This window comes from Periophthalmus magnuspinnatus, chromosome 17 (assembly GCF_009829125.3).
Source record: "Periophthalmus magnuspinnatus isolate fPerMag1 chromosome 17, fPerMag1.2.pri, whole genome shotgun sequence".
Classification (NCBI taxonomy): Eukaryota; Metazoa; Chordata; class Actinopteri; order Gobiiformes; family Gobiidae; genus Periophthalmus; species Periophthalmus magnuspinnatus.
The window spans coordinates 7846513-7873912 of record NC_047142.1 but is presented as its reverse complement, the minus strand read 5'-3'; the positions used below and the strand labels follow the sequence as shown (position 1 = coordinate 7873912).

At 41.3% G+C, this 27400-nt stretch overlaps 3 protein-coding genes across 4 annotated transcripts in view; 2 read left to right on the top strand and 1 right to left on the bottom strand.

The window, feature by feature from the left end:
- Nucleotides 1-489: 489 nt before the first annotated feature.
- On the bottom strand, nucleotides 490-3056 carry LOC117385553 (neuromedin-U receptor 1-like). Its single transcript, XM_033982844.1, has 3 exons — nucleotides 2372-3056; nucleotides 1667-1894; nucleotides 490-803 (listed from the first exon to the last, which is right to left on the bottom strand). Exons 1-3 carry the CDS (start codon nucleotides 3054-3056, stop codon nucleotides 490-492), a joined length of 1227 nt encoding a protein of 408 aa, XP_033838735.1.
- Nucleotides 3057-14435: 11379 nt separating this feature from the next.
- LOC117385552 (tripartite motif-containing protein 16-like) lies at nucleotides 14436-15586 on the top strand. The gene has a single exon (XM_033982842.2). It carries the CDS (start codon nucleotides 14436-14438, stop codon nucleotides 15492-15494), a length of 1059 nt encoding a protein of 352 aa, XP_033838733.1. The 3' UTR covers nucleotides 15495-15586.
- Nucleotides 15587-21374: 5788 nt separating this feature from the next.
- Nucleotides 21375-27400, top strand: part of ephb3a (eph receptor B3a) — a 33925-nt gene continuing 27899 nt past the window's right edge. For both annotated transcript variants that reach the window (XM_033982565.2, XM_055228683.1), the window contains exon 1: nucleotides 21375-21925. In XM_033982565.2, the coding sequence (XP_033838456.1) occupies nucleotides 21862-21925 (64 nt within the window). In that variant the 5' untranslated portion in view covers nucleotides 21375-21861. The remainder of the gene's footprint in view (nucleotides 21926-27400) is intronic.

Genomic DNA, 27400 nt, shown 5'->3' with positions numbered 1-27400 from the left:
CCCGCCTTCGACTGCTACCCTGGATCTCTCCGCACCCGCCCCTCATGGCTCCTCCCGCAGGTGGTGGGTCCACGGGAGGACGGCCCCACGTCGTTTCTTCGGGCTGGGCCCGACCGGGCCCCGTGGGGAAAGGCCCGGCCACCAGGCGCTCGCTGCCGAGCACCCACCCCAGGCCTGGCTCCAGGGTGGGGCCCCGGTAACGCCAGTCCGGGCGACGTAAACTGCCTTGTTGTATTTTTCTTCATGAAGGGCTTCTGAAGTGGTCTGTGGTTCTTTTATCAAATCAAAAATGTGCCAAACACTTACAATTAGCTCACTGGCAGCACATGGGGATGGAGGTTTAAACATACTCCTGCTGAGGATCTTTTAGTTCATATTTTATTGACTTACAAATACATTTTTCACAGTCTTATGGTTTACTGTTTATTAATTAAGTCAATTAAGTCAGTGTCACCTTCATATTTAAATATGTTTCTGTGTTTACATCCACTATGACAGTTCCTTGGTGTTGCTGGGTGCCTTATGGCTGAGTGTGCTGCGCTGGGTGAGGCGCAGGCTGGAGTGGTTGAGCCAGTTGTAGTGTGGACAGGTCAGGTGACTAAACATCTCCCTGAAGCGCGTGGACATGAGGCTATAGAGGACGGGGTTGACTGCAGAGCTCAGGTAGAAGAAGACGCCCGAGACTATGTGCACTGGTTCAAATATCATAAGGTGCAGTTGGGACGAGGTGTCGAGGAAGCTCCACATGAGGCGGTCCACGTGAAAGGGGGCCCAGCACAGACTGAAAACCACCACGAGGACACCTGCAGGGGGAGACAGGTCAGAGCACTGGGCCAATGCTAAATATTGTATTGTAGAGCGTCAACAAGGTGTAAGATTAATAGTTTAATAATATAGATGATTATGAAAAGAAGCACTCAGTGAAGAAAGACCTCTGGTAAGGCATTGATCCTATCTTACAATTTTAACAATACAGTGACCAAAACAGTACCACCATACCACTCTCAAAAGGTAAGGAAGGTTGCGCCTGGTTGCTACTTGGGTGGGAGACTGCTGGGAATAACAGGTTATGCAGTAACAGGACAGCAGTGGCTCTAGTGGAAAATGGTTGCTGTGTCAATCTGCAAGACACTTCACCCACATTGCCTCGTGTGAATGTGGTGTGAGTGAGTGATTGGTTGTGGTCGGAAGGGCCAGTGGCACAGATTGGCCTCATTTCCATCAGTCTACCTCAGGGCAGCTGTGGCTACAACAGTAAGTTACTACCACCAGGTTTTGAAAACTACTATATACATCCAATGAATTATTGTCCCTGGAAATTCCTTCAATGCCACTGGGGCACCCAGTCAGGAGCAGTAACGCAATCTCAAATTTGAACTGGTCAAGTTTTATGTTGATTATATAGATAATATTTTATCTATGTTCCAAAAGTTTGAGCCTGAATTCACCTGGTATGTGGCTTTTTCAGTTGAGAGCACGTACGAGTTATTTTAAAACCTATCCAACCATCTACTTATAAAACAGCTCCATCTATGACTTCAACATCATCAGAATACAGTGACTCATACGAAAAATAAAAATAGAACTTTAAATACTAAACAAATGACATAATAAAGGTCATTTATTAAAAGAGAAATGTCTCCATAGAAACAAAGGCGGTTCTTACAGAGCATTTTTGTCACTTGCAGGTTGCGTCTGCTCAGCCTCTGCATGTGATCCTCTGACACACTGTCCACTCCAAACATGGCTGAGAGGGCTTTCATGCCCCTCTCCCTGTACAGTGTGAGGCCAATCAGGAAGTACAGCGCTCCCATGACCAGCACTGGGAGCACGAAGAAGGCCAGAGACGAGATGAGGATGGTCAATTTGTACATCCAGGTGGGCTTCACAAGGTCTGATAAAGACAAACACATTAAAAAAGAGGAAAACAGGTCCAGGGATTAGATGTGGTGTTATAATATCACATGTGCTCTAAAGTGGATGTCTCTTGGTTTCATTTTAAGCTTCCTGTTTGTTTTGTATTCTTGATTTCCATGGCAACAACGCTTATTTTCATCACTCTGAAACCCATGGATTACCAGATAGTTATTGGTCTAGTCTCTAACCATCCATTCTATCTATCTGTCTTTTTCCTAAAACTGATTGATGACCATTTTTGATTCAGTTTATCTTAAAAAAAAAAAAAAGGTCTTCAATATAAATTTCCTGAGCATAAACAGTACAGATTTTGAATCATTGCCATTTAAACAAAAATAATGAAAGTCTCAAACAACATGCTTTTACTGACTGATACGATTCGCTGCCCTATCGTGGTGTCATTGGGCAAGACACTGAAACAAAGAGACATGAAATAATAAAAGTAAGCATTGACTCACAGCACATAGCCTGAGCTGTGGGAAGGGCCGTCCAAACTTGGGGGGTAGAAGGAGGATCCCGTGTAGACTTGTGTTGGGCACGGCGCAGATCATCGCCATCACCCAAAGCATCACAATCACCCTCTTGACATGGGCGCGGGTGGAGAGGCTCTTCACTTTTAAAGGATGCACCACCGCTATGTACCTCTCCACACTTAAGGCGGTGACGTTAAGCACAGATGCAAAGCAAACTGTCTCAAATAGAAAGGTCTTGAAGTAACAACCGCCCTCTCCTAATGGGAATGGATAGCTCCGCCACATCTCCCACAACTCCAGAGGCATACCCAGGAGGAGTACGAGTAAGTCTGATAGGGCCAGGCTTAACAGGTACAAGTTTGTGGGTGTCTGCATGGCTTTGTAACGCAAAATTACAGCACAAGTCAAAGAGTTACCCAAGACCCCCACGAGGAAAATGCTCAGGTAGGTGACGCAGACCGGAGCAAAGATGGGTGATCGGAGAGGTCCCAGGTGAAGTGCTAGGTACTCATCCTCGCTCAAACACAGCTCGTCCAGATCCACAGAGCTAACATTAACCAAAAGAGACATGTTTATCCCACAGAGCAGAGAGGAGTGAGGGCACCCAATGGACATGTTGGACACAACACTGGAGACAGTCTCAAGGGAGCAGTTTGGGGTGAGCATCGTGTCACACCTAAAAGCAAAAAGATAGTCTATGTTTGGTTTACACGTGTCAGAAAGTCATCCATCATCTTTCCCACTCCCTCAAATGAATCCTCCAAGCTGCTACTGTAGTAATGTTATATTTTGTATCTGATTATAATAATGTGGTGTCCTGTATAGGCCTTTGTGTGGAGTCAAGGGATCAGACTTGCTCAAGACTTTAACTTTAAATAAATGAGCATTTATTTTTGTCATTTTTCAATGGTGAATCTAAAATGATCGTTTAGTTGTTTACATATCAGATGTGCAATACAGACATACACACTTGTCCTTGTCCTAATAAGGTTGGTCTACAATGGTTCCCTAATTGGAGGTCGCAAGTAAGTAATTTCTGAATTGACAACATCAGATCAAACAGCAAAACAAATCAAATGAACCTGATTCAACAGGTCACTTGAAATTATTACATCATCAACTTCATTTTGCAGAGGGAGTCTCAAGTTGGTTGCATGATGATTTTGGGTGCCCTGGTCTGAAAGGTTTGAAAACTCATAGTCTACATGTTTATCGCAGTTACCTAGCAGCAGCATACAGCCTTTACCTGGTAGCAACACATACAACTTCAAATGCACAAATCTACAGCATTACATTCATTTAGTAGTTCACCTTCACTCAAACACAACTGGAGTCTTCCAACTATGTTCCTGTTCATATGTAATGCAGTCAATATAGCTGCAAAGTCAGTATGTTATCAGTATTGAATTAACCATTATTATGAAATACAAATGTAATCAAATATTACACTCAAATCTACCTTTCGCCCCATGTTACACTTCAATGATATAGAACATAAATAAAATTGAAAAAGTCATTTAATGTATACTTAAATGTGTTGATTAGTAATTTCCAGAAGACTTACGTCCAGTCCTGTGTGGCTGTGTCCTCTGAGATTCAATATGGAGCATATGAGACGTCGCTCTGGTTTGGTGTTTGCTTCAACCTATAACTATGTGCGCTCAGTATTAACCCCTCCTCTCTCTTTCTCTCTCTCCCTTCCTCTCTTCTCGCTCACTCTCTTTTTGTCTCTATCCCCCTCTTTACTTTCTCTTTCCCTCTTCCCTTTCTCTTCTACCTCCCCCTTCTTTCTCTTTCCGCCATTTTTCTCTCTATCTTTTCTTCTCTCTTTTCCCTCTCTCTTCTATCTCTCCCTATTCTCTCTCGCTCTTCCATCTCCCCTTTCTTCATGCTCTCTTCCTCTCTTCTCTCTCACTCTTCTATCTCCCCTCTCTTCACTTTCTCTTCCTCTCTTCTCTTTTGCTCTTCCAATCCCCCCTCTTCTCTCTCCTCTCTTGCGCTTCCATCTCCTCCCTCTTCTCTCTATCTTCTCTTGCTCTCCCTCTTCCCTTCCCTCTCTTCTCTCTTGCTTTTCCCTCTCTCTTCTATCTCCCCCTCTTCTCTCTCGCTTCTCTTGCTCTTCCTCTCCCCTCTCTATTCCATCTTCCTTCTCTTCTCTCTCCCTTCTCTTGCTCTTCCTCCTCCCGTTCTCTTCTATCTTTTCCCTCTTCTCTCTCTCTTCTCTTGCTCTCCTTCCCTCTTACTTCCTCTTTTCCCTCTCAGTCCTCCCGCTCTCTTTTATCTCCCCCTCCTCCCTCTTCTCTCTGTCATCACTCCCTCTTCTCTCTATCTTCTCTCACTCTCCCTCTTCCCTGTCTCTCCCTCTCTTCTCTCTCCCTCTTCCCTCTGTCTTCTATCTCCCCCCTCTTCTCTTGCCTTCCCTTTTCCTCTTCCCTCTCTCTTCCATCTCTCCCTCTTCTTTGTTCTCTCACTCTCCCTCTTCCCTCTCTTTTCTCTCTCACTCTTCCCTCTCTCTTCCATCTCCCCCTTCTTTTCTCTCTCTTCTCTTGCTCTCCTTCCCTCTCGGTCCTCCCTCTCTCTTCTATCTCCCCCACTTCTCTCTAGCTTCTCTCACTCTCCCTCTTCCCTGTCTCTCCCTTCTCTTCTCTCTCTTTTTTCCAGTCTCTCTTCCATTTCCCCCTCTTCTCCGTTCTCTGGCTCTATCTCTTCCCTCTCTTTTCTTTCTTCCATCTCCCCCCTCCTCTTCTTCTCTTTCTTCTTTCTCTCTTATCCCACTCTTCCCTCTATCTCCCTGCTTCATTCTCTCTTTCTAACTACCCCTCTCTCTCTCTCACTTGTTTTGTGTGCACTTGAAGCTCATCGAATACTGTTCGATTACACCTGACACAGGCAGCGAGGGAAGTTCAAATTACTTTACCTTACAGATATTGGCCCTGGGAGACACACATAATAAAACAAAAAAAGCTTTTTATTTTCATTTCTGTCAAGATTCTGAACTGAAACTGTTGTTTGCTTCACCTGCACAGCACAAAGTTTAGCTATGGGGCTGCGACAAATCATATGTTATGCTCCTAATTGCCACATTAAAAAAAAACAAAAACATTTTTGTGGTACCTGTTGGTCTATTACTTTGAACTCTAAGATGTCAGTTCCCAACTATAGCACACTGCAAATCAGTGATTAGACAATAACTTCAATGTATAAGACATAAAAGAGTCTGTGAAGACAGTATATTTAGTAAATGCTGACAGTGTACAAATCAGGGTTAATTACAGGCATTAGCAGAGCTGCTATAACGTCAGATTAATCAGGACAAATTGATTCATGTAATTATTGATAAATATTATCTACATCAGTGATCATAGATCCTAGATTGGAATAAAGGATTTATTATCCACACACCTCTGTTATGAAATCAAGATAGCAAACGAACAAAATATATTTTGAGATGTGTAAAACACTGTAAACATCCTCTACGGTTTCCCCATTCAGCATATCTAGTTTGTATTTAAAACGTTCTAAATTGCAACAGGAGTAATCATTTGACAGGTTGACTAACTGTAAAAAGAATCACTGATTATACTAAAATAATCATTAGTTGCAGCTCTAAAAATAGCAGAGGCTGACCTCATCTAAAACCAGTCTGATATCTGCAGTTTGGAAGATACAAACCGTTCGCTCTCTTTAAGATGTCTCATCAGACTGATGTTATTGGTGATAATGGCATGGACTAGTGGCACACAAAGCCCATAAAGGTTTGTGAAATGTGTAACTACCAGCAAACAGCAGCTAGGACAACTCAAGCAGTTAGTTCCTCACGAGGTCATGGGAGCAAAGGTTTGGCCCCAGATCTCCTCAGTGATGCCTGTGTTAAAGCTGTGAACTGTTTCAGTCTGAGACCACAGCTGTATCCCTCGAGTCTCTGCCCATCACTGACACTGCACCAAAGAAGACACAACACACACCACACACTTCAAACAGTCTTCACCCATTCACAGCTACAGAATGAGAGTTTTCCACTATTTTATCATTTGCATTCAGTACATTTATGGAGATGCATTTTTCATAGTCATTGTGTTTTTTCACCAAAAATTAACGGTTATTAAGCTTTTATTACCAAATCCAAATGTCAGTGTGAGGATTATATATAAAGAAAAGTATTTTGCAGGCCATCTTACAGTGGCAAAGTGACTTTGGTTAACCATGGTGACAGTTGGTAAAAGAAAGGCATTGTTCAAGATGTAACAGAATCTCAAACACTCTCATTAAGAGTTGGTTCATTATTTTTATTTCATGTAAAATGTTTTGACATCCCTCTACAGGTGACAGGAGGCGTGTTCCAGGAGGGTCAAAGTGGGTTATACCAAATGAGTGAAGTGATTAGTGCTAAGACCTGGGCAGTTATGGGACGTCTTTGTTGTGATATTGGGAGATTGAAATTCTTACAGAAGAAAATCTCCTTGCTGGCCAGGTCACTGCTGGTGATGGAGGTGGAGAGACTGAGGAAAGTGAACAGTTTTGCTGCTGCGACAGTACAAGTACTTTGTAACTCAAAGTAATATAATACACAGTATAGAACAGGATAGTTTGTTTATACTGTGCCTAAGTGGCAGCTGTAAAACTGTGGTCCTCCTGCAATACACTGACCCAACATGACTATTCAGGCTCATATCAGTCTCTTGTAAATGTGCCATACAGCACCTTAAACTTTTCAAAATCTGGATAAAATGTTCAGTTTGATGACGTGAAAACGGCCATGAAAAACATCCTGCCCTCTCTTTATTTTTTTTTTCTTTTTAAATAGATCATCTTGTGTGAAAATTATAGCAAATCAATACTAAAAGAACAGAGGAGTGGATGTCATTTGTGGCTATCTCTGAAGAAAAGCTTATGTAATTTATTGTCCTTACATACAATATTCCAACACATTTAAAATTAGACACAGACTGTGTGTAGTATTGCCTAGTGATAACATGCAGCACACATGCAGGGCCATGCCTCATAAATAACACTGCACATACATAGGCCCTATGTTGTGTACATGCTGCAGGTGTCTGACAAAGAGCAGCATCTTTAATACATCACACTAATAGAAAACAGTGTACGCACTGCATTTGTCGTCAGGACTCCAGAAATCTGAAACCAATAAATCATGGGCACTGCTTCTGTCAGAGGGCAAACATACAGGTTTAGTCCTTCTTGCACGTGTTCAGTTCAGACAAGCAGAATGATCTCCCACAATCCCCTTCTTCTCTGCACGGGGGAGAACCTTGTCAATCACAGCTTTTAATCAGTGCTACATGATGGCAAAAGCCTGGTACATTTAAAACTGCAGTATTATATTCCCTTACAATGGGATTAAAACAGCTTCATTTGTCAGGTTATCCTCACATCCAATCAATAGCAGTTGTTGCCAGACAGCTTTTAAAATGAATTTGGCAAGGCAAGGTCTACTATATTACTTACTAAACTACTAAAAACTTACGAAAAAAATATACACAATACAGTCTACCAAATTTAGCAGAGTTTGATCCAGTCTGATCGATTGCTATAAATTCATGGAAAATTCAATGACAATTTTTTGTAGGTGCAATATAGGCACTCTCAGGACACTCAGACATAAGTGTCTGTGCACTGCATGACTGTGAGGGGTGTCCATCAGACTCCATTACACTGAGAATAGTGGACTTCAGCAACACATCTACTGCTCATGTAAACCTACTCAAAACGACGACAGCACTGAAGTCGTTCATGACAAATGTAAGTAAAAATAAAAATAGAATGAATTGTAAATAACAAAAAATACATGATTACAAGTAGGCTATAAGCTAAATCAAATTCCTCAAAAGAAAAGTCTAAATTACATCTGCAAACTCTTATGACTATGTTTTGGCTTTACGCAGTTTATGGGTGTGTTGATTTTTATACAAACTGCACCTTCTGGCAGCCCTGATATGATTTCACATGTTCAGGACAGTTAGTGTGAAGGCCAGTGTGCACAGCTTTGTGGGATTTGATTTAGCCTATTTCATAGTAGGCCTACTTTATTTATTTTCTGTATTTTGCTGATGACTGCATTGATGAATATTGTAATGACAAATAATGTTTTCTACCATAGATATTTATAAGTGCAGCGAAACGTTTCTGGAGTTAGAAAACGTGTGATGTAATTTAACTTTCCTCTGTCATGGCTTTGCTGCTTAGATGAACCTACAGACAGGTCTGAATCATTGCATTAAAAGGGCCTTGTTTTATGAGCAGCATGAAGGACCTGATGGTTTTGCACTTTTTAATGCTGCCACTAGAAGGCACTCGTGCTCCTTTAGTGAATAGGCCATAGCATGAACACAACTACCTTACTGCAAAATGTCAAATCAAATTAACCAAGTAAACAGAAATATGCCCTAAATAGTCAAATTAGAATGTCATCACATTTTGAATAAAGATTTATAATCAATCAAGGGCAACAGTGGCTGTTTTTTCTCTGTAAATATCCCAATGCCAAGCCCTGCTTTAAATTTGGTGTTTTTAATATGCAGAGAAGCAACCCTATAATTTAAAAAGTTTAAAGACATCGACAAGTGCCCTAGCTGCGGGTGTAATGGTACTGGCCTGGTCCTGATCTGACCACACAGATGGAACAAGTATAAAAGAGATGTTAAGCCACTGTATCGTTAAAAAGAACTAATAAAATCACATGACAAATAATTATAAAATAGTCTACATTAAACTGAGCGACTAAGGAAGTCAAAATTGTTAAGTCTGGACACACTATGTTGGTGGGATATCCCAAAATAAAGCGCCTTTGCCTGGTCATGTTTGCCCCGGCTGCAGAGGGTACTCCCGCCGTGACTCCGGTGATCCGTGGCAGGTTGAAATGTGGACGACCGCCAAAAGAACAAGACAGGACAGCGCTCCACAGTGAGACAGGTTCTACTAGTCCAAATGAGAAGTGTGAGAAGCAAAACTGTCAGACACCAATTACTGCGCGGGCTGAGAGAGAAGAGCAGGGCCTCGGGAGAGCAGCCATGGAGGCACTGCTTATCCGGACTCTTACCTGCACTCTTACCTGGACATTTACCTGGACATTTACCTGGACTCTTACCTAGACATTTACCTGGACATTTACCTGTACATTTACCTGGACATTTACCTGTACATTTACCTGGACTCTTACCTAGACATTTACCCGGACTCTTCCCTGGACTCTTGCCTGGACACTTGTCAAGGAAAATCAAATCCGATCAAGTGAGCAAACGCCTTCAGGGGCTGGTGCTACTGCGCAGTGTTCAAAATAACAATGTTCTGTTTGCCATCAACAGGATACAAGCGATGCTTTGGCCAACTTAAAAATATATAAGATGCATTTGTGCAGGTTCCTTCTCACACTTATCAACAACACCCAACACTGTCATCTTTGTGTTCATTCAAATCTGTAACCAGGAGTTATCTGAGTGAAAGATGATTAAAAGGGCCTCTAGAGCCTACAGTTGGCTGTCAATCATTTATGAAAATATTTTATATATATATAATATATAATATAATATAATATATATATATATATGCATTAGAGGAGAAAGTTCTCCCACTGTAACTTTGTGGCATAGAGTTTCAGTTTTACTGAGGGCTGACGTGGAGCTGCCAACAGAACTCCACCCGAGTTCTGTCTGGATTGCAAATAGATCATTGTCTTTTCCAAGCAGAACCTGTTTTAGGACTAAAGATCTGGAACAGTCAAACCCAGTTAGAACCCAGTGTCTGGCATCACAGTTCAATAGTGGTGGTACCTTATTCATAATCTCTGTTAGATGGAGCCATTGTTTTGCCATTTTGTTTGTAGGTATGTTATCATAGTTAAATGGAATGTAGTCTTTCATGCAAGAAGGCGGCAGGTCAATGCGAATGGTTGAAGTATAACCTCTCATACACAGTTCAGATACTCTTTGACTCTTAACTGTCAAAGGAGCTCCCAGCATTGTGGTTAGATATATCTTTACTGGATGGGAGTGCACTTGTCTTGTTGCTTATCTTTTCACTTGCAAATGTGTTATCACTTTGTTTATCTAATAATGCATACACTAACTGCTCTGTAGATGGACTCTGGACAGAGGATACTGACACAGGAACAGTTATGGAAGTGCAACATGATTGACCAACTTAGTGACATTGAGTTAGTTCTTAAGCCTTTTGCATCCTTAGGCCACTGTCTCTGACCATAGCGTTAGTCAAGCTTTTTCCATGCATCGTTGTATGCCTCTTCATCACTGCGATAAAACATTCCCTATAGACATTTCAGTGCAGGACTAGTGATGTGCAGGACCAGTGATTTATCAGCAGGAGCTATGCCATTGCAGTCCATAAGAGAGACAAAGGACGTCATCCATTCGATGTGGGTGATTGGATCTCTGCTGAACACGATGGGCATTGGCACTGGGATTCTGTTTATGGCTTTTGAATAGCTGATTCACAAGAGTCCATATTGCCCCTCATGAGAGGCTATCATAGACTGTATATATAAATGGACAAAGCTAACTATCTAGCCACCCTGTTCCAAATAGGAAGTGAGGGCCTTGGCTCCATCAGTTCTGGCTCCATCGGTTCTGGCTCCATCGGTTCTGGCTCCATCGACTTTGGCTCCGATTCACTTTGCACTGAAAAACTGTTGCTCCTCTTTCTGTAATTGCTGCTGTCAAGCTTGTCATTTTTATCTTAAAAATGTTTGTATTAACATGATCCTGGTATTTTATTTCACTATTGTGGTCATCAATGTGAACATGAATAACAAACAAATCAGGTGGCTTCTTTTCCCAAAAATGCTCCCACTAGCGTTAGCACATGGTTTGATTGGGAATGGGCGATACTTTCAATAACCTCGCTCCGGACTGGCTCTTTGGTAGCTGTGACACTCCCGGTCAGAATTCTAAATATGGAACTATGCTCCATATCAGCCACCCTCCAAAATAAACATGTACCATGTGAAAACCAGAAGTTAACTCTTACTGACAATTAACCTAGTATCAAAAAATGCAATGACTGTTTTTAGTAAAGGAAAAGAAGGATTGAATAGCTTAGTATGCATAACCACCAGGACAAAGAAGGCATAGAGGCATAGTTACTTCACTAATAGCCCACCTTACTACTTTCATTTATTATTTTATCAGCTCACTGTGCATATTACTTGATAATAACATTGTCATTAAAACACTAATTTGTGAGTTAGAGTGAATGCATTTGTTGATTATAGTGCAAACTAAACTTTATGTAATAATCTTTGCTACAATATCTCTAACTGTATTTCAATGAATCCTTTTACAGAGTAAAGTTAGGCACATCTCATTTCTCAGTATCTCACAGTGGCTCAGTCTGTGTGCTGCAGTGAGAGGGTCAGGCCTTCATTAATAAGCCGTGCTGAGCTCATATTAAAAACCACATGTTTATGAGAGAACAGCCGCAGCGTTGGAAAGGCCACTCCGGATGTCTCTTATCTCATTTGTCTCAGTCCTGTCTGATCTTGTCCCCGCTCTCCCTCTCTACTGATGAGAAACAATATATTCATTTTCTGCCTCTGCGATTCCCTCCTCTGCTCTAGCCTCCTGTGGGAGTCCAGTTGGCGAGAGAGTCGAGCCTAGAGCTGAAGGTAGAAAATTAGCAAATACACCAATGCCAGTAATTGTGAAAATTGCAGCAAATAGACCCCAAGTGAACTGAAAGAACAATCAGAGAAAAAAATCCGCCTACCCAAGTTGCCCAGTTTATCTAAATTCCAATACTACAGTCAGTAATGGAAAACAGTGTAGGGATGCCATTGCGAATAGGCTATGGCGGTGTAATCCCTGGGCCCACTGGAGTCCATTTAATCAATGCTACAGACATGAGCATATAAGAGAGGAGCAGTCCGCAAATGGGAGCGGAGTTCTGAGTCAGCTCGCAGGAGATTAAAAAGTAGAGGAGGATGAATAATGGAGGAGGAGAATGGTGGGAAAATTGCCGAATGTGGCAAATCATCAATAAACGCCTCCCGTGAATAATTCTGTAAAAATAAAATCTACTGGAGAAAAACTGTCTGTGTTAAAACTCAAAATCCCAATAAGTCTTAATTGGGGATTTTGCTGTATGTTGCCTCATATTCAGGGTCATTGTTTGGAGCTCAACTAATATGCACCCCAGATAACCTGCAACCCTGCACTTTTTGGTTGGAATATGTGTAACTAACTCTATGACTGAGTTTGGCAATGATTACTAAAATTATACAGAATGCAATTGTAAGAGGTACAGTTCTATGCACAAGTTATATCCTGGATGATTCTTGAGATGTTTGGCCTCCAATTTACCCCATCATCTTAAAACATATACATTCTATTGATGCACAAAACATTTAAAGAGTGCTCACAAGGACTAAACTCGAACTAAACCAACAAAGGAACCAGACAAAAGCTAAACTAGAGCCATGAACACAACCAAGTCTACATCAGGACAAAAATCAGGATCAAGAACCAAATCAGGACTGTGTACAAACCTTCTCTACCACTTTGAGACTTTGAGATATAAATCAGAGAAACAACATTCAAAAACAGATGAATAACTAATAAACAAACAAATAAATAAACACACAAACAAAAACTCAAATGTAAAAGAATTTGTGGTTATTGTGAAAATAAATAAATAAATAAATAATATAATAATATATATATATATATATATATATATATATATATATATATATATATATATATATATATATATATATATATATATATATATATATATATATATATATATATATATATATATATATATATATATATATATATATATATATATATATATATATATACATATATATATACACACACACAGTCTAACACTGACAACGTCATGAGTCAATTGGACACACAAGAGTTACACGACTATCAGCAGTCTTTAAAAAAAAAAAAATCTATCTCCGGTTTGCAGTTGTCTGTCAAAGCCTCAGCAGTGCCCTGAAGGATCTAACAGTGGGCTCTGGTCATAATCATGTATCATTACTTTCCCAATCAATGAAGCTCCACTCCATTGCGGTAATATTTCACATCGGCTGGTTGAGGAGCTCTTTATTTTAGTTGTGTATTTGGCACAGACAGCTATTCAAATGTGTTAAGAATTGCGTCTTGATTACGATTATTACGGCCTCATTATCTGTCAGTGTTGTCCCCACTCACAGAGGCTCCCGGTGAGCGTTGACACATTATTTCTGCACATCAGCAACAGCAGCCCCAGTGGAGCAGCTCTTAAAGGGGACACCATCTGAAAATGCCTTGGTTCTGCATGGGGGCTTCACGTCACATCTTTCATTGCTGCTGAAAATAAAGTGCAATATTTGGTGATGCCAAGTTTCTGGTCATAAAAACAAGCCAACGTCAGAGTCTCCACAACAAAACTTTACTTTAATTTCAAAGTGTGTGCAGTGAAACAATGGCCAATAAGGTTCTTTATTGAAACCAGTACAATTCCCAACAGGTCTAAGCCAGCAAATTGTGTTAAACCAAAACTAACTACAAAATAAAAGAATCCCAAAAATATTTGTGATTGTGTTATTCAAGTTGTCTAATCAAAACAGTGTTTAGGTCTAATTCTGTGTTCTGTGTCTCTCAATTGTATTGGTGTAACAATAGTAACAGTTGGTGAATTCAAGCAGTATCTTATGACAAAGTTCAGTGATGAACTGTCTGTGAACTTCCCTTTTATTGGTGGAGGTGGAGGTGGTGGGTGGGTGGTCATATGATCACAGATTTTTACTTCTGCATTGCTACTGCCAAAAGAACAATATTGATAAAACTAAAGAAAAGATGCATTTTTTTCATTGGTACTTAAACACACATTTAGTTACACCACACATGCTGGAGTTTAATATTAAAGTATTTCTATAAGAGGTCATGACTTTAAACTGTTGCCTTGTTCATTGTTTCCTGGTTAGAACCACACAGAGCAGTGGGCGGAGCCACAGCTCTAGCTCTAAACTTATCTTTCATTTGTGTGAAAACTCACTGTCAGTGTTATCCAGGTGAAATGGCAGAACTTCACCAAGAGTCCAGGAGGGAGCGGCTGCTCCAGAGTCTCCAGCACAAAGAGACAGACTTGAAGAGTCTCCAACAGGAGGCGCAGGACATCAGATGCTCTGCCCAGAGAGCAGTGCAGTGCAGCGGGGACAGTTTCAGAGACATGGCCTTTCTCCTGGACAAAACACGCTCTGAAGTGGAGCAGCAGATCTGGTCCCATCAGGAGACCCAACTGAGCCAAATCCAAGAACTTCAGGACGAAGTGCAACAGGACATGAATGAGCTGAGGAAGGGCATCTCTGAGCTGGACACACTGGAGCACGCAGAGTTTCTACAGCTCACACAGAAGACAGTCAGGATTCACACAGGGCTCCGTCACAAGTTTGAGGAGGTGACCCCAGTGGTATCAGCGCTCAGGGACAAACTCCAGCTCACTCTGGAAGAAGGCCTGGCCAACGTCTCACAAGCTCTGGGTCCAGACGAGGTTTTACCAGCGCCAGATGAACCCAGCACCAGAGAGGAGTTCTTAAAATATTCATCAGAAATCACACTGGACCCAAACACCACAAGCAAATATCTGTCACTCTCTGATGGGAACAGAAAAGCAACAGTGATCGGTGTAGAGCAGAATTACCCTGATCATCCAGACAGATTCACTTACTGGGATCAGGTCTTGAGTAGAGAGAGTCTGACAGGCCGCTGTTACTGGGAGGTGGAACGTAGTGGGCACTGGGTTCGTATAGCAGTTTCATACAAGGATATTCAAAGAGAGGGAAACTCTGCTGAATGTGGATTTGGATTCAATGATAAATCCTGGGCCTTAGAGTGTAAATCCAGCAGTTATTCATTTCGGTTTAACTCAGTCGAGTCCCAGGTTTCTGGTCCAGCCTCGTCCAGAATAGGGGTTTACCTGGACTACAATGCAGGGGTTTTGTCATTTTATAGCATCTCTCTAAGTACCATGAGCCTCCTCCACAGAGTCCAGACCACTTTCACTCAGCCTCTGTATGCTGGAGTCTGGAATTACTGGAGGCCAGGCGACACTGCACATTTTCCTAAACTCAACTAGCACCGTTATTCTCACCAGTTTTTCCATGTCTTTGTTCCTCTTAATAATGCTGGAGGTGTTTTGAAAGACTAGGGGAAATTTCATGTTGAATGTTTCAGCTACATTATATGACTTCATATTATTTCTATCATTTAGAAAGTTGATTAGATACATGTTTTGTAGGTTTAAAATTACTCATTAAAACATAACACTGAGTTTGAGTTACAATTTTAACACTTTTTTTCATCAAAACATTTACAAATATTATTTCTCATGCAATGTTTGATGTTGATGATTTTCAATGTGTTTTAAACATACTGTATTAAAACTTGGGGTTCAGAGGGTTCATGTAAGAAGTAACATGGCATAGTACAATTTCAGCAAATGTTTTTCTTTTATGTCTTTTATACTATATCCTTTCAATAATCATCAATAAATCTAAAACAGACTGTAAAAATAACAAAACTGGAATCTCCTGAATGAAATGATGTATTTTAGAGTGAAAATACAGCTGTGCATTTAAACAGAATATAGGATGACTTTGTTTGTACTTTGCCCTGTGATTTATAGATTACTTTTTACAGCTTTAGAGTAAATGTGGGTGGGCCATTCCCTGGTTGTTTTGTTCTTGCATGGAGCTGAATGATTGAGGGCTAACTGTAATTTCTTTTGTAAAATATATATTTCACAATGAAAAAACACACAAGACTAACAAGAGCATTACCATTTGAAAGAAATGCAATATTAATAGCTAAGCTATCTATAGATGGGTGTTTGACAAGGATGTGTGCTCTCCCCTAAACTATTCAATCTGCAGGTGTAGAACAGATGTTGTTAGAAGAATACATTTAAATAATTTTATCTTTCCAGATCCAACTTTACAACAGTTAGAGCGACAACTCCCAATGCCTGTAAACAGAATAGAAGAGTAGAGTGAAGCAGCAGGCCTCACAGTGAATGTAAAGAAATGTTGACAATTTGAAATCTTAAAAGACAATGCACCTTGTGTCAGTATACTCGAGGGTTGAAGCAAGTCAAGAGAGGAACGTTTAAATACCCAAGACAGCTTCAGAGTGTGGATGCTGCTATAAAGAAGAGAAGAGTAGAATTGAAAAGGCTCGAAATAAGAAATATGTATAGTTTTGGCTTTATTTGAATCCTGGTATAATACTGTATCATCTGTGAAACAAAACGTAGTAACGAGACTTTTGTAAGGCATTGTAATACACATGTGCAAATCCTCATGGCACTGACATTTTCTTAACCCTTATCATATAACATTTGATTTATATGATGACAGCCAAACACACACAGGCCCGGATGCATAACTCTAGACAGTCACAGACTCGCAGACACTCTGGCTTCTGGCTGCTGTTCTGGCATCCTTCTTGTCAGATTAACACTGCTATCCCACAGAGAGCCTTTTTTCAGTCCTCCCCATGCACTTCATCTCTGACTCCTTGCCACGCTCTGTGAAATATGTATTTTTTCTTCCCTAAGCCTATAAGCACTGATTTCTCATCTGCAAAAACAGACACAAGACCTATCCAGTGTGGCAATTCTTTACTCCACCTGTCGCAGCGTCAGCTGAAGCACGCACATCGCCCTGCCTGGTCAGTAAACATAAAAATAAGAATTTTACACTGTTAATTTAAAAAATCCTCTAGAAGTCAAATATAAGTCTGGATAAAAACACCTGCATGAAAAAACAGATTAACTTGAAGGATTCAGAATATGAGTAGGTTTGACACAACCGGGAATACCTTGTCTGCCTGCTCGTAGTGAACTGCAGTTTGCATGAGTCAAACCAGGAATGTCAGTGTGTTTTACAGTGAAAGACCAAGTAAACATGACAGTTTTATTTTCAGAGAGTAAGCGTCACATGCATTAATAGGCTGCAGGGGAATAGGCAGCACTGAGGCACATCTGAACAGGCCAAAAACACATTGGTTTCTGAGAAGAAGAGAGAGAAAAAAAGTGAAACTCAGAGTGCTGCAACTGCTTCATGTAGTTTGTAGTAAGGTCACCAATTTTCATATTAGTGCAAATTTGAATTAATCACTCGATCAGTTCTTGAAATAGAAATTCAATACTCGAAATGCAATGTCTTGTGTGTCCAAATGAGTCCATGAATTGAAAAGATGAAACCAACAATACTGACAAGCTCACACTAGAAACTGTGTGCTTGTTGGTCTGAGCATTGAACCCACAACCTCTGCTGTGCACAATTTTATATAGGCAAACATGTGAATCTTTAAACCATCCTGTGGGAGTTGTGTTGTCTGTGAGGCCCTGTGTTGGCTATAGGAAGTAAAAGGGGGCTGTCCATCATGGTGTCAGTTTTGAGGATGAGGCGAGCCTGCTGGGAACTGAACTGTAGTTAATTAGCGCACAAAGCCCGCTGCACAAAAGGAAACTTTGGCTGATGGAGCAGGGTGGTGAGCACACTCAAAAAGACGCTCTAAAAGTGGGGAGGGGTGTAAGACGTAGAAGAGAAGGGTGTGAGACAGGACAGGACGGGGGCATTTGAATGTGTGTGTTCTTGGGGTTCTGCAGGGGTGCCTGGTCGGGGGAGGAGGTGGGAGGGTCTAAGGGGCGCAGACGAATGAATTAGCTGTGTGAAGGGAAGCCTTGTCCCTAAAGCTGAGACCAACTAGCAGCCAGCACAGAGTCTCTCCACTGGAGCCCAACACTCACACAAAAGAGGGGTTTTGGTAAAGGGGGCAACCGCAGGACTTAGGCAGGGAGAGGTCAGAGTATGACACAAGCTAATAAGGACGAACCCAGAGTGGACAATAGTGCACACTGAACATATCACTTTGATGAGGGCTAAACTGTGTCTGCCTTCATAAACTCCCCTGAGGGAGCGAGAGACTAGGAATGAGCCAATGTGGAGCAGCTCCTTAGTGGAGTCACAAAATACAGCCTATGGCATTATTCAGGCAAAACTGTGGTCAAACACATTGACTTCTGTCATCTGATTCATGCAGACAATCACTACAGAAAACAATATTAATGCTATGATAATTCATTCAGTATTTAATAATAAAATCTTATGAATAAGTATAAGTGTCATTAGTATACAAGATTGTCAGGTTAAATACTCCTATATTCCCTTTCACTATATTGGTTACAAAATACTCCCATTCTTTAACCTCTTGTAGTTGTGTTTCATTATACGACATGCTTATATTATTTTACATGTCATGTTAAAGATTTAGTTTTGATTTACTTATTTGATATTGTCTCAACAACTTTAGGTCTGCCTAGCACTGGGAACATGATGGTCTTCTAGTTCCTCTGGTTTGTATCTACTCCTGTGCATTTCATTGCGAGGTACTACTTTCAGCAGTGAAAAATACAATGTGTCCACTCAAATGGTGCTTATTATGATTAATAAAGTAAAGTTTGCATTTCCCTATTCCTGGTTTTTGTGTGTGAAAAAGTGTATTCCATTGCCTCTTAGTCATCTGTGCCCCTCTCTGAACAGATGCCAGCTGGTCACCCCATTGTCTGCTCGATATCCCACAAGAACTGCTGGGACCATTATCAAAGCCCGTATTGATGCGGCTTTGCTCCATTTAATGCCAGATCTGATCGACATTCAACCACATCTCTCTGCCCGGCTGATGTGTCTGTGCATGTGTGTGGGTGTGAGGCTCCTGGTGGGACAGACAAATGGACCGGACCGCTGGCCTGATCTCTGGGCTGTGTGGACATTACCAGTCGCCCTGCTGCCACCTCCCACTCCATCACTCTCTCCTCTCCACACACCTCCTCCTGAAAACATCAAGCCAGCAATGATCAAGGAAGTACAGCTGCTTGGATTTCACATTAAAGCATACTTCTTTACGCGTGTATAGTTCTAGTTTTAAACAGTCTAATTTAAGTTAATGGGAAATTTATCCAGTGATGTCTGTTTATGACCTGTTCCAGTAACCTTGCCCTGACGGCAGGTGGAGAATGACATCACTAACGGGTGAACTGATAGTGACTCACCCATGGGGACTCACCACCTCTGTCACTGCTATCTTGTTTATTTAAGGTAAACACACATTTCTATACATATTTGCAATGTTGTTTTTAATTTAAGTTGTTATACACTTACAGGCAAGGATAGGACATCTGAAAAATAACCCACTGCTTTTTTTTTTTTCTTCAAATGTCTTTAATTTAATAAATGCAAGATATATAAATATATAAATCCAATGCCATACTATGATACTATGAAATACTTCCCCCCAGATAAAGTTAGGTTGCACAGATGTATGTTTAATGATTCATCAAATAATGATCATACCACAACCACAACTCAATATATAATGTCATTTTTTTCTTTATAGAGTTTGCAGTAGCCTAAAGTTGGCCTATCACATATACAGACATATACAGACTATGAGACCGAGTAGCCTAAGCACGTCCAAATGATGTGAGCAGAGTGGCCTGTGGGAGAGAGGTCTGGTAGTAACATCATCGGGAACATTGGGAAGTGAAAGTTTCCCAATAATTGTTAAGCTAATCTTTTCTCCTGTACCACGTTGAGACAAATTTGTTGATTCATTGTTAGTTCGTTTTTGGCTAATTTGTAACTGAAAAGCCAAATGAAACCCAATAGGCTACTAAGCCAATTTGAATAACAAAGGGATGTAAATTGGCAGTAATTTCCCTATGTAGTCTCAGAAACGGCTTTAGAGATCTGTGTAGAGCTCTGCACATTAACCTATAATATGAGCCTATTATGAAGCCTATGCTGTAAAGTCAAAGTGTTGTTACTCGTTGCCTATAAAGGCAGTAACACGCGTAAAGGCAGTAACACGCGTAAAGGCAGTAACACGCGTAAAGGCAGTTGATTTGACTGGGAACAGGATCCGGCAACTGTCAGAGTGCGTTCCGCCAACTGTTTCCTTTGATCAGGTAACGAGACTGGAGACTAGACTGGACTTATAGCTTAAAGTCCTGAATAATATAAACACAGACTTTTGTGTCTTAGCAGAATTAAGCCCTCCGCCCCCACAGGACAGAGCTCCCACAGGACAGAGCTGTCCCACAGAGCTGTCCCACAGAGCTGTCCCACAGGACAGAACTGTCCCACACAGAGCTGTCCCACAGCCTGATCTCGGGCCATTGTCCCCTTCTCTTAGTGTGGTCCATCCCGAGTTCTGAATCTAAATTGCAACTCACTTTTTTAACAAGCCAAAGCGCCAAAATGGGATTCATTTGTTCACGATATTAAAAGCACTTTCAGGACAGAGAGACGAGTATGTGATGGAGTCCGACATCGCAGCATTAGGACTAAATACAGGTAAAGTCAGACGCTTTGGCTATGGTTTGAACATCCTCATGTGAATGAACAGCTTTTGTACAACTTTTTGTTCCATTACTGTAGATCCGCCGACACATGGAGCGCACGAGGGCTGCGCTCTGAAGCGGGGTCAGGGAGCGAGCGCGTGGGAGGGCATCCGTCAGACTGAGCGTTGTAGCGTTGTACACAGCCTTGTGTGAGCAGCAGGTGAGGGAAGGGTAGTGCTGTGCGGGGAGAGCGTCTGGGAGGGCATCCGGACGGGGTGGTTACAGTGGCACGTGCCGCTGTGACTTGAGTCAGAGTGAATGAAAATCGCCACATGTGCTACGTATGTATAAAAACGCGCTCAAATACAATGGCCTTTTATATGACCAAGATGGTCAATTGCGTTGTATTTTGGCTCATACTCTCTACTGTGTGCATTCCGGTAAAGGTTTGGCCTTGTATGGACACCCACAGCCACTTTTTGTTCCGTCTCATTTGCAAATTAAGCACTGATTACGCACCTTGAATCCACTCAACAGAAATAGTGTCTTTATTGTGTAGGCGTTCACCGGAAGCTTGTTTTCTCTCTCTCGTGTCTTGGCGCTGCCGAAGCCCCCAGCCCCCGCGGTGTACGAGTCTGTCCCACTGTTGCCATTCCGACGCAGGTCTCACACTACTCAAGTAGAGCCAAACGCGGGAGTTGCTCTGAACGAATCTGCGGTCTTATCACCGTGGACCCACCGGAGTTCGCAGCCGGGTACAGCCTTTACGCACGGGGCTCTGTGGTGCCAAGATGCGCCGCTGGACGAAGGGGCTTCGGTGTTGGTAAAGTAACATAAAGAAGAGACTGCCAAAGGGGTACACCGTATTGTTTACAACTCCGCGTCTACAACAGCAGTACCTGGGTGTGAAAAGAGGATTTTTCCCAATGAATTTGGACATTTTGTGAGAGGATATTCACGACTATGGGGCGGTAAACGCTCCTCTCGCTGCACTATGAGAGGAACAAAAAGCTCTTCTGCTGCTGCGGTGTGCGTCTGAGTCTCCATCCTTCCATCCAAGTCTACACACACTGTTCTTCATGTTGCAAACGCCTGGTTTATGACAATGGATTACTTGCTGTGGCTGTGCAGCTTCGTTGTTCCTGTGGTCCTGGCTGTAGAAGGTAAGCTCCTGGATTTTTACTTTGGAGATATGTTTATACTATTTAGCTGCAAAACTGGCATTGTTTTATTATCATGCGTTTGGGTTCGTTTTCCACACTGAACGGGACTCCATACAGGATTTTAGATAATCAGTGTTGTCAATGTATCGACCTGTTTTGGCTTTGTGCGCACTGACTGTTTCCCCTTGTATGTACATGCATGCACAGTTACTGAGTATTCCCAGCGGTGTGGCTGTAGCGTGTTTGGTGACACCTCAGTGTTTTCCGATGCGGATGGAGGAGGACTGCCCTGTTGCTATTGTCCCTCTTGTTGTCACACCCACCACTATCACCTCGGCGAGGATGCCCACCTGCCCCACCTTACCCAAAAAGCGCTGCCCGAATGCCTTCACAATGGGGTGAGGGATGAAGCAATGGTCGGTGCCAATCATAGTGGATGTTTAAGCACAGGTCAGAGTGGGCTAGTCCCGGTCCCATGAAGCACCCCGGGGACAAACATGTGTAACGTATTAAACGACAAGTGCGCATTAAAGGTCAATGGCTTAACAAGTCGTCCCCAGGAGCTTCTAGTGGGAGTGTTTCTCTGGGGAGTCCACCCTTTGCCACTCACCACATAGAGCAACGCGCTCCCACCCAACCCATCCTTCTTTATTCCGCCTCTGAGCTGTGGCTACATTTCTCCACATACCTCCCCCTTCTTTTTCTTCCCCTATTTCTCCTCTTCTCTGTCCAATCTGCCTCCGCTGGACCGTAGCCAGCTTGATCCCTCATCAATTCTGGTGTCAGCAAGTGAATCAATGCAACGGGCAGCAGTCCTCCGCGTCCCTGTGGGGCTCTGCACGGAGATGATCGGGCTGTTTCCCAAACCTAACTGTTACTCAAAGCGCAGGGGTTAACCAATGTTTGTCCTCCGAGGATAAGCACCAAGGGCACTTCACACTTAAGAGAATGAGCCTGCGCGTTTTGTGCGTGCAACTTTAGCTGCTTACTCAGTGGATTTAGACACATGGCTGCGATTAGCTTTTACAGATATGCAAGTGAGGAGGATGATGCAAGCTGGAGTGCAAATTGAAGTATTTACAAAAGCTTACAGACGACTTGTCTCTAGTTTTTATCCCGACAGACTGGCTGCAATAAAGAACTCTGACAACTGTGACACTTTTATATTGTATTACATTTATTTACAGTCATTTTCACATAAAGTAGTTGCGTGATGGCTGCTAAAGTATCTTATAAAATAATCTAATAGAGTGGAGGTGCAGGAAGAAAAGTGCAAGGCATTGCATTTCTGTCCACAAAGATTTTCATTCATTTCATCTTTATTTATAGCACCAATTGATACTCAATGGGAGTGCACACACTGGCCCTGGTTTAATAGGTTGCCTGTATTAGTAAATTCAACAAATCCCCCCATGGGTAAACACTTGTGAACAATGGAGAAATAAAACCACTCTTACAAACTCATAGACACAAAGAGGAGACGCTGATTAGGGCTGAGATTTATCTGCAGCCTGGACACAACATCAGCTCTGGTTAAATGATGGAGCAATAAATCTGTGCTTGAAATATACAACAAATGATTAAGTAAAGATTCCTCCTCTCACAGAGCTCAATAAACATGACACCTATTTTCAAGTGATGTGACACTATTTATTTGTAAAATACTTTTACAGTATTTTTGCTGCAGTACAAAACCTATTCAAAACAAGAGACAAGTATGTATTCATTTGAAAATATTTATCGTGTAGGAGCCATGCACAGCGGCTCTGCCACTGGGCCACTAATCAGCAGTATAACATAAATATGCAAGTCATTTTTATCATTGTGAGCAGTGATTTTAATATAAGTTTGCATAGGTTTCACATCAGGTGCCATTCCGAAATGATATAGAGCTGGCCAAAATTATTCTTTCTTAGTGCTCTGTGAAATCAGGCTTACACATTCAAAAGAATCTCCCACGTGATGTATAGCATCCAGAAGTTATTTACATCTTCATATTTGATCACACAGATGATGGTGTAGAGCTGTTAATATTTCATATGTTTGCAGTTGGTTGCAAGTGTCAGTGTACAAGCCCTCTCGTCTTTCGCAATGCTCCTGGTCCAACAAAGTGAATAAAACATAAGTCATATAGATGTACTCCCCCAAAGTGTGCATGCTACGAATCCAGAATTGCATGACATTTCCAGCCCTGGTGATTAGAAAAACGGTAAATGCCATGGGTGGTGCTGGTGTGCATTGTTCTCCTACCCCTTGGGGCAGAATGGCTTGGGCCTGGTGTAGTTTTATGGGATATGGGGGAGATTTCAAGATCTGAGTTATGGCAGCAAAGCAATCTCATAGGTCTAGTAAATTTAACAGAGTAGGGGGGCGGGGTTGTACAGCATGGACCTGGGGTTTAGTGAGATGACAGAACACTCATGTAAAGAGCCTGCATTTGAACAGAAGTGATTTTTTGGCTTATGTGTGCAGTTCAGATTGGACTCAGATGTTTAAATAGAGAGATATATTGCAACAAAGGTCTAGAATATCTCTTCTCTTGGTATATGGTCAAGACCTGGTCAGCTTCAGTAAACATATAGGCCCTGAGAGATTGTGAACTACTACTGTATATCACCCTCTGGATCTTAACACAAGAGAAAAGTCAACCGCTCCACTGGTGCCAATACAGTCTGTGTAACATTATGGCTAAAGATTTGTAGTGCAAAATGTTCTTATACATGGCTTTAACATTGGCATTGTTTTATAAGCACGGTTAAACAACTTAAACGGTGCATTCACACTTGCACACACACTACAAGAAAACTGAAACACTAAACCTGAAACTAAATCTGTTCTAGATCAGAGCTAAAACAAGACTAGACCAGAACCAAACCAGTTTTACATAAGGACTAAATGGGGCTCAAACCAGGATGCACCCAAAATTTTCAATGGCAGTTAGTCCTGTCACGATAATAACTATATCAGCTTATCATTCAATATATGGAAGCTGGCACAAGATTTTTGTGTGCAGATTTTCTTTGCACTATTGGATAATCGATGGTCATTTTTTGGCTATATGATAAGATTTATAGATGTAAACTAAGTACTTAAGTGTTTCATTCTGCTGTTTATCTATTGCAGCTCATAATTTGTGAACAATATTTAGAATTTAGAATATTTTTGTGGTTTAAATCAGCTCTCGTCTATATTTATTTCATCAGTACCTCATGCTTTAATATTTGTTAACTTGACAGGCCTAATGGCAGCGCATATTTCTATCAAAGTGATTAACCAGCCTTTACATAACAGTAAACTATAAAGTAAACAGGACTTAACAGTCATGATAACTTAATCCTGTCAAGAGTACACATTAGATGCATTTTATTGCTACAGAACAATAATATTGAAACTACATTATGTCACATTAACCAGAGGACGACGTAATTCCAGGAACCAGGAACAACAGCAATAAATTTACAATGAACGACTTCATTTAGTCAGTATTTAAAATTAGTCATGCATATGGCTGTTGGTCAACCCTCAACAGCTCAAATGTGAATAATCCCATGAAAAGGTACACATAATAGAGTTGAAATATACATTTTATTGAATGATAAGTAGTTACAGCAATTGTCATGACAGATCTTCTAATACTGAGCAACGTTTTAACTAACAAATAACCAAAATACATTGAAAACCTGAGCAAGACTGAGCCAGGTCTTAAGCAAAACTGAATCAAAGGGCAGTTAGGCACTCACCTCACCTTGCCAATGTCTTTATTGCAGTTTACATAGATAGAACAATAGTAAATGTATATATTACAATTATTTACATTTAAAAGCGTCAAATTTCTCATAATCATGGCTTGGTTTGCTCACCTGCATTGACAGTATTCACATTATAGCACAGAGTGGCACTATTCTTTCTGTAGATACTGCAGGTTCAGAAATGTCTCTCTCTGGTGATAGGGTCAGCTCGAAACGCTTGATTTCCCACCGTCAGTTCTCTGCACCACTCGTCTAAGTAGCACTTCACATAAGGAGGGTTAGATTCTGCTTACAGAGGTCCCTGAACTAAGTTTTTTGTTCATTCTCAAGAGATTTTACTTTTTTGCCTCATACTGCATATACTGTTACATTTAGATCATTATTTTGGTCATAGTAAACTGCAATATTCATCTAAAAATCCTACTAGAAACTTGTAGGTTTGAGTCCATTGACTTCAGTTCAAAACTTCAGAGCTGATTCTCTACTTTCTCAACTGCTTTTTCTTAGTTGCTTTTCATTGTAGCAAGCAGCAAATTTGTATTTATGTAAGACCCGGTGTCTCGTAAGCACAGAGCTGTGTGCTGGTGATAAGTGCAAACAGAGTGCTTAAAATTGGGGTATCTGATTTTCAAACAGTGAAGGAATTAGGTATTTAAATTTTTCTAACTTGTTCCCAGCCCTCACAAACCTTTGCTATTTTCCATATGCATGGTTTTGCAGCTTTAAGCCTGAAAAGCCAGATAGTGATTACTCAACCTTATATGAAAATACAATATTCAGAGAAAGCTATTGATGAGGGAATACCATTATGTCATGGTTAAATTCTCATAAAAGCCAAGTCTGCGTAATATGTCTGCTTTTGCACATTGCATCGTCATTCCACACACTTACAATTCAGGCTGAGTGTGCTTGTGGGCAGGAGTGGGAGGAGGAGAAAGGAGCAGTACACCCGATCAGGCACCCTTGGGATCATCCTGGGATCAACGGCATGTAGTCCGCCGCTATTCAGCCGTGAGCCGCTCTGGGCCTAGTGTAGCCATGCAAATACGCTTAATCATTCAAACAAACCCACTAAAACATCTTCATGCATACCAATGTAACAATGCTTTTATGCTTTCTTGTTGTGAAAGCCCTGTTTAAAATTTGTGCATTAATTTTACCCATTGGAGGTGCGATGGAAGAAACCACTTATCCGCCTTTTTATATTCACACTTTACAATCACAATTCAATTTATTCAAGTCTATTATTTGTTTTCTTTATTTATTACCACAGGACAAAAGAGGCCAGCATGAGCTTTTTTGAGCAGCACAACACATCGATAAATAGGCTGACACCCATATTTAGCCGATAATGTGATCAATGTTGGTTTTGTCTTGTGTTGAAAATCCTCTGGAGCTGAATGCCACAGATGTAATCCATCCCTATCTCGCGGTTCATTATTCACAGAAAGACACACAGTATGGTTTAGGTAATGACTGTAAACATTGCTTATAGCTGGGACTCAGATGCACCAATGATCTCTCCACTCAATCAGCGCACATCTATTACCAGCACACAAAAGCCAAGGACAAGCCGCTATGATGCCTTTGTCGAGGAACAATGGCCGATGCGATTGTCTTGTCTTCTTAGTGCTTGTCGTCATAGTATATTGCAATGTCAAAGGTCTGTGTCTCCATAGAATGAAAAATAAAATATGTAAAAAATGTGAAACTACAATAAAATCAT

Excerpts from the sequence above, each read along its gene's own strand:
- LOC117385553 (XM_033982844.1), bottom strand. The coding sequence starts at position 3,056 with ATGCTCACCCCAAACTGCTCCCTTGAGACTGTCTCCAGTGTTGTGTCC. Across the intron at positions 1,895-2,371 it reads GCTCAGGCTATGTGCTGTGA|ACCTTGTGAAGCCCACCTGG; the intron begins GTCAATGCTTAC and ends TGTCTTTATCAG. Across the intron at positions 804-1,666 it reads GCAAGTGACAAAAATGCTCT|GTGTCCTCGTGGTGGTTTTC; the intron begins GTAAGAACCGCC and ends CTCCCCCTGCAG.
- LOC117385552 (XM_033982842.2), top strand. The coding sequence starts at position 14,436 with ATGGCAGAACTTCACCAAGAGTCCAGGAGGGAGCGGCTGCTCCAGAGT.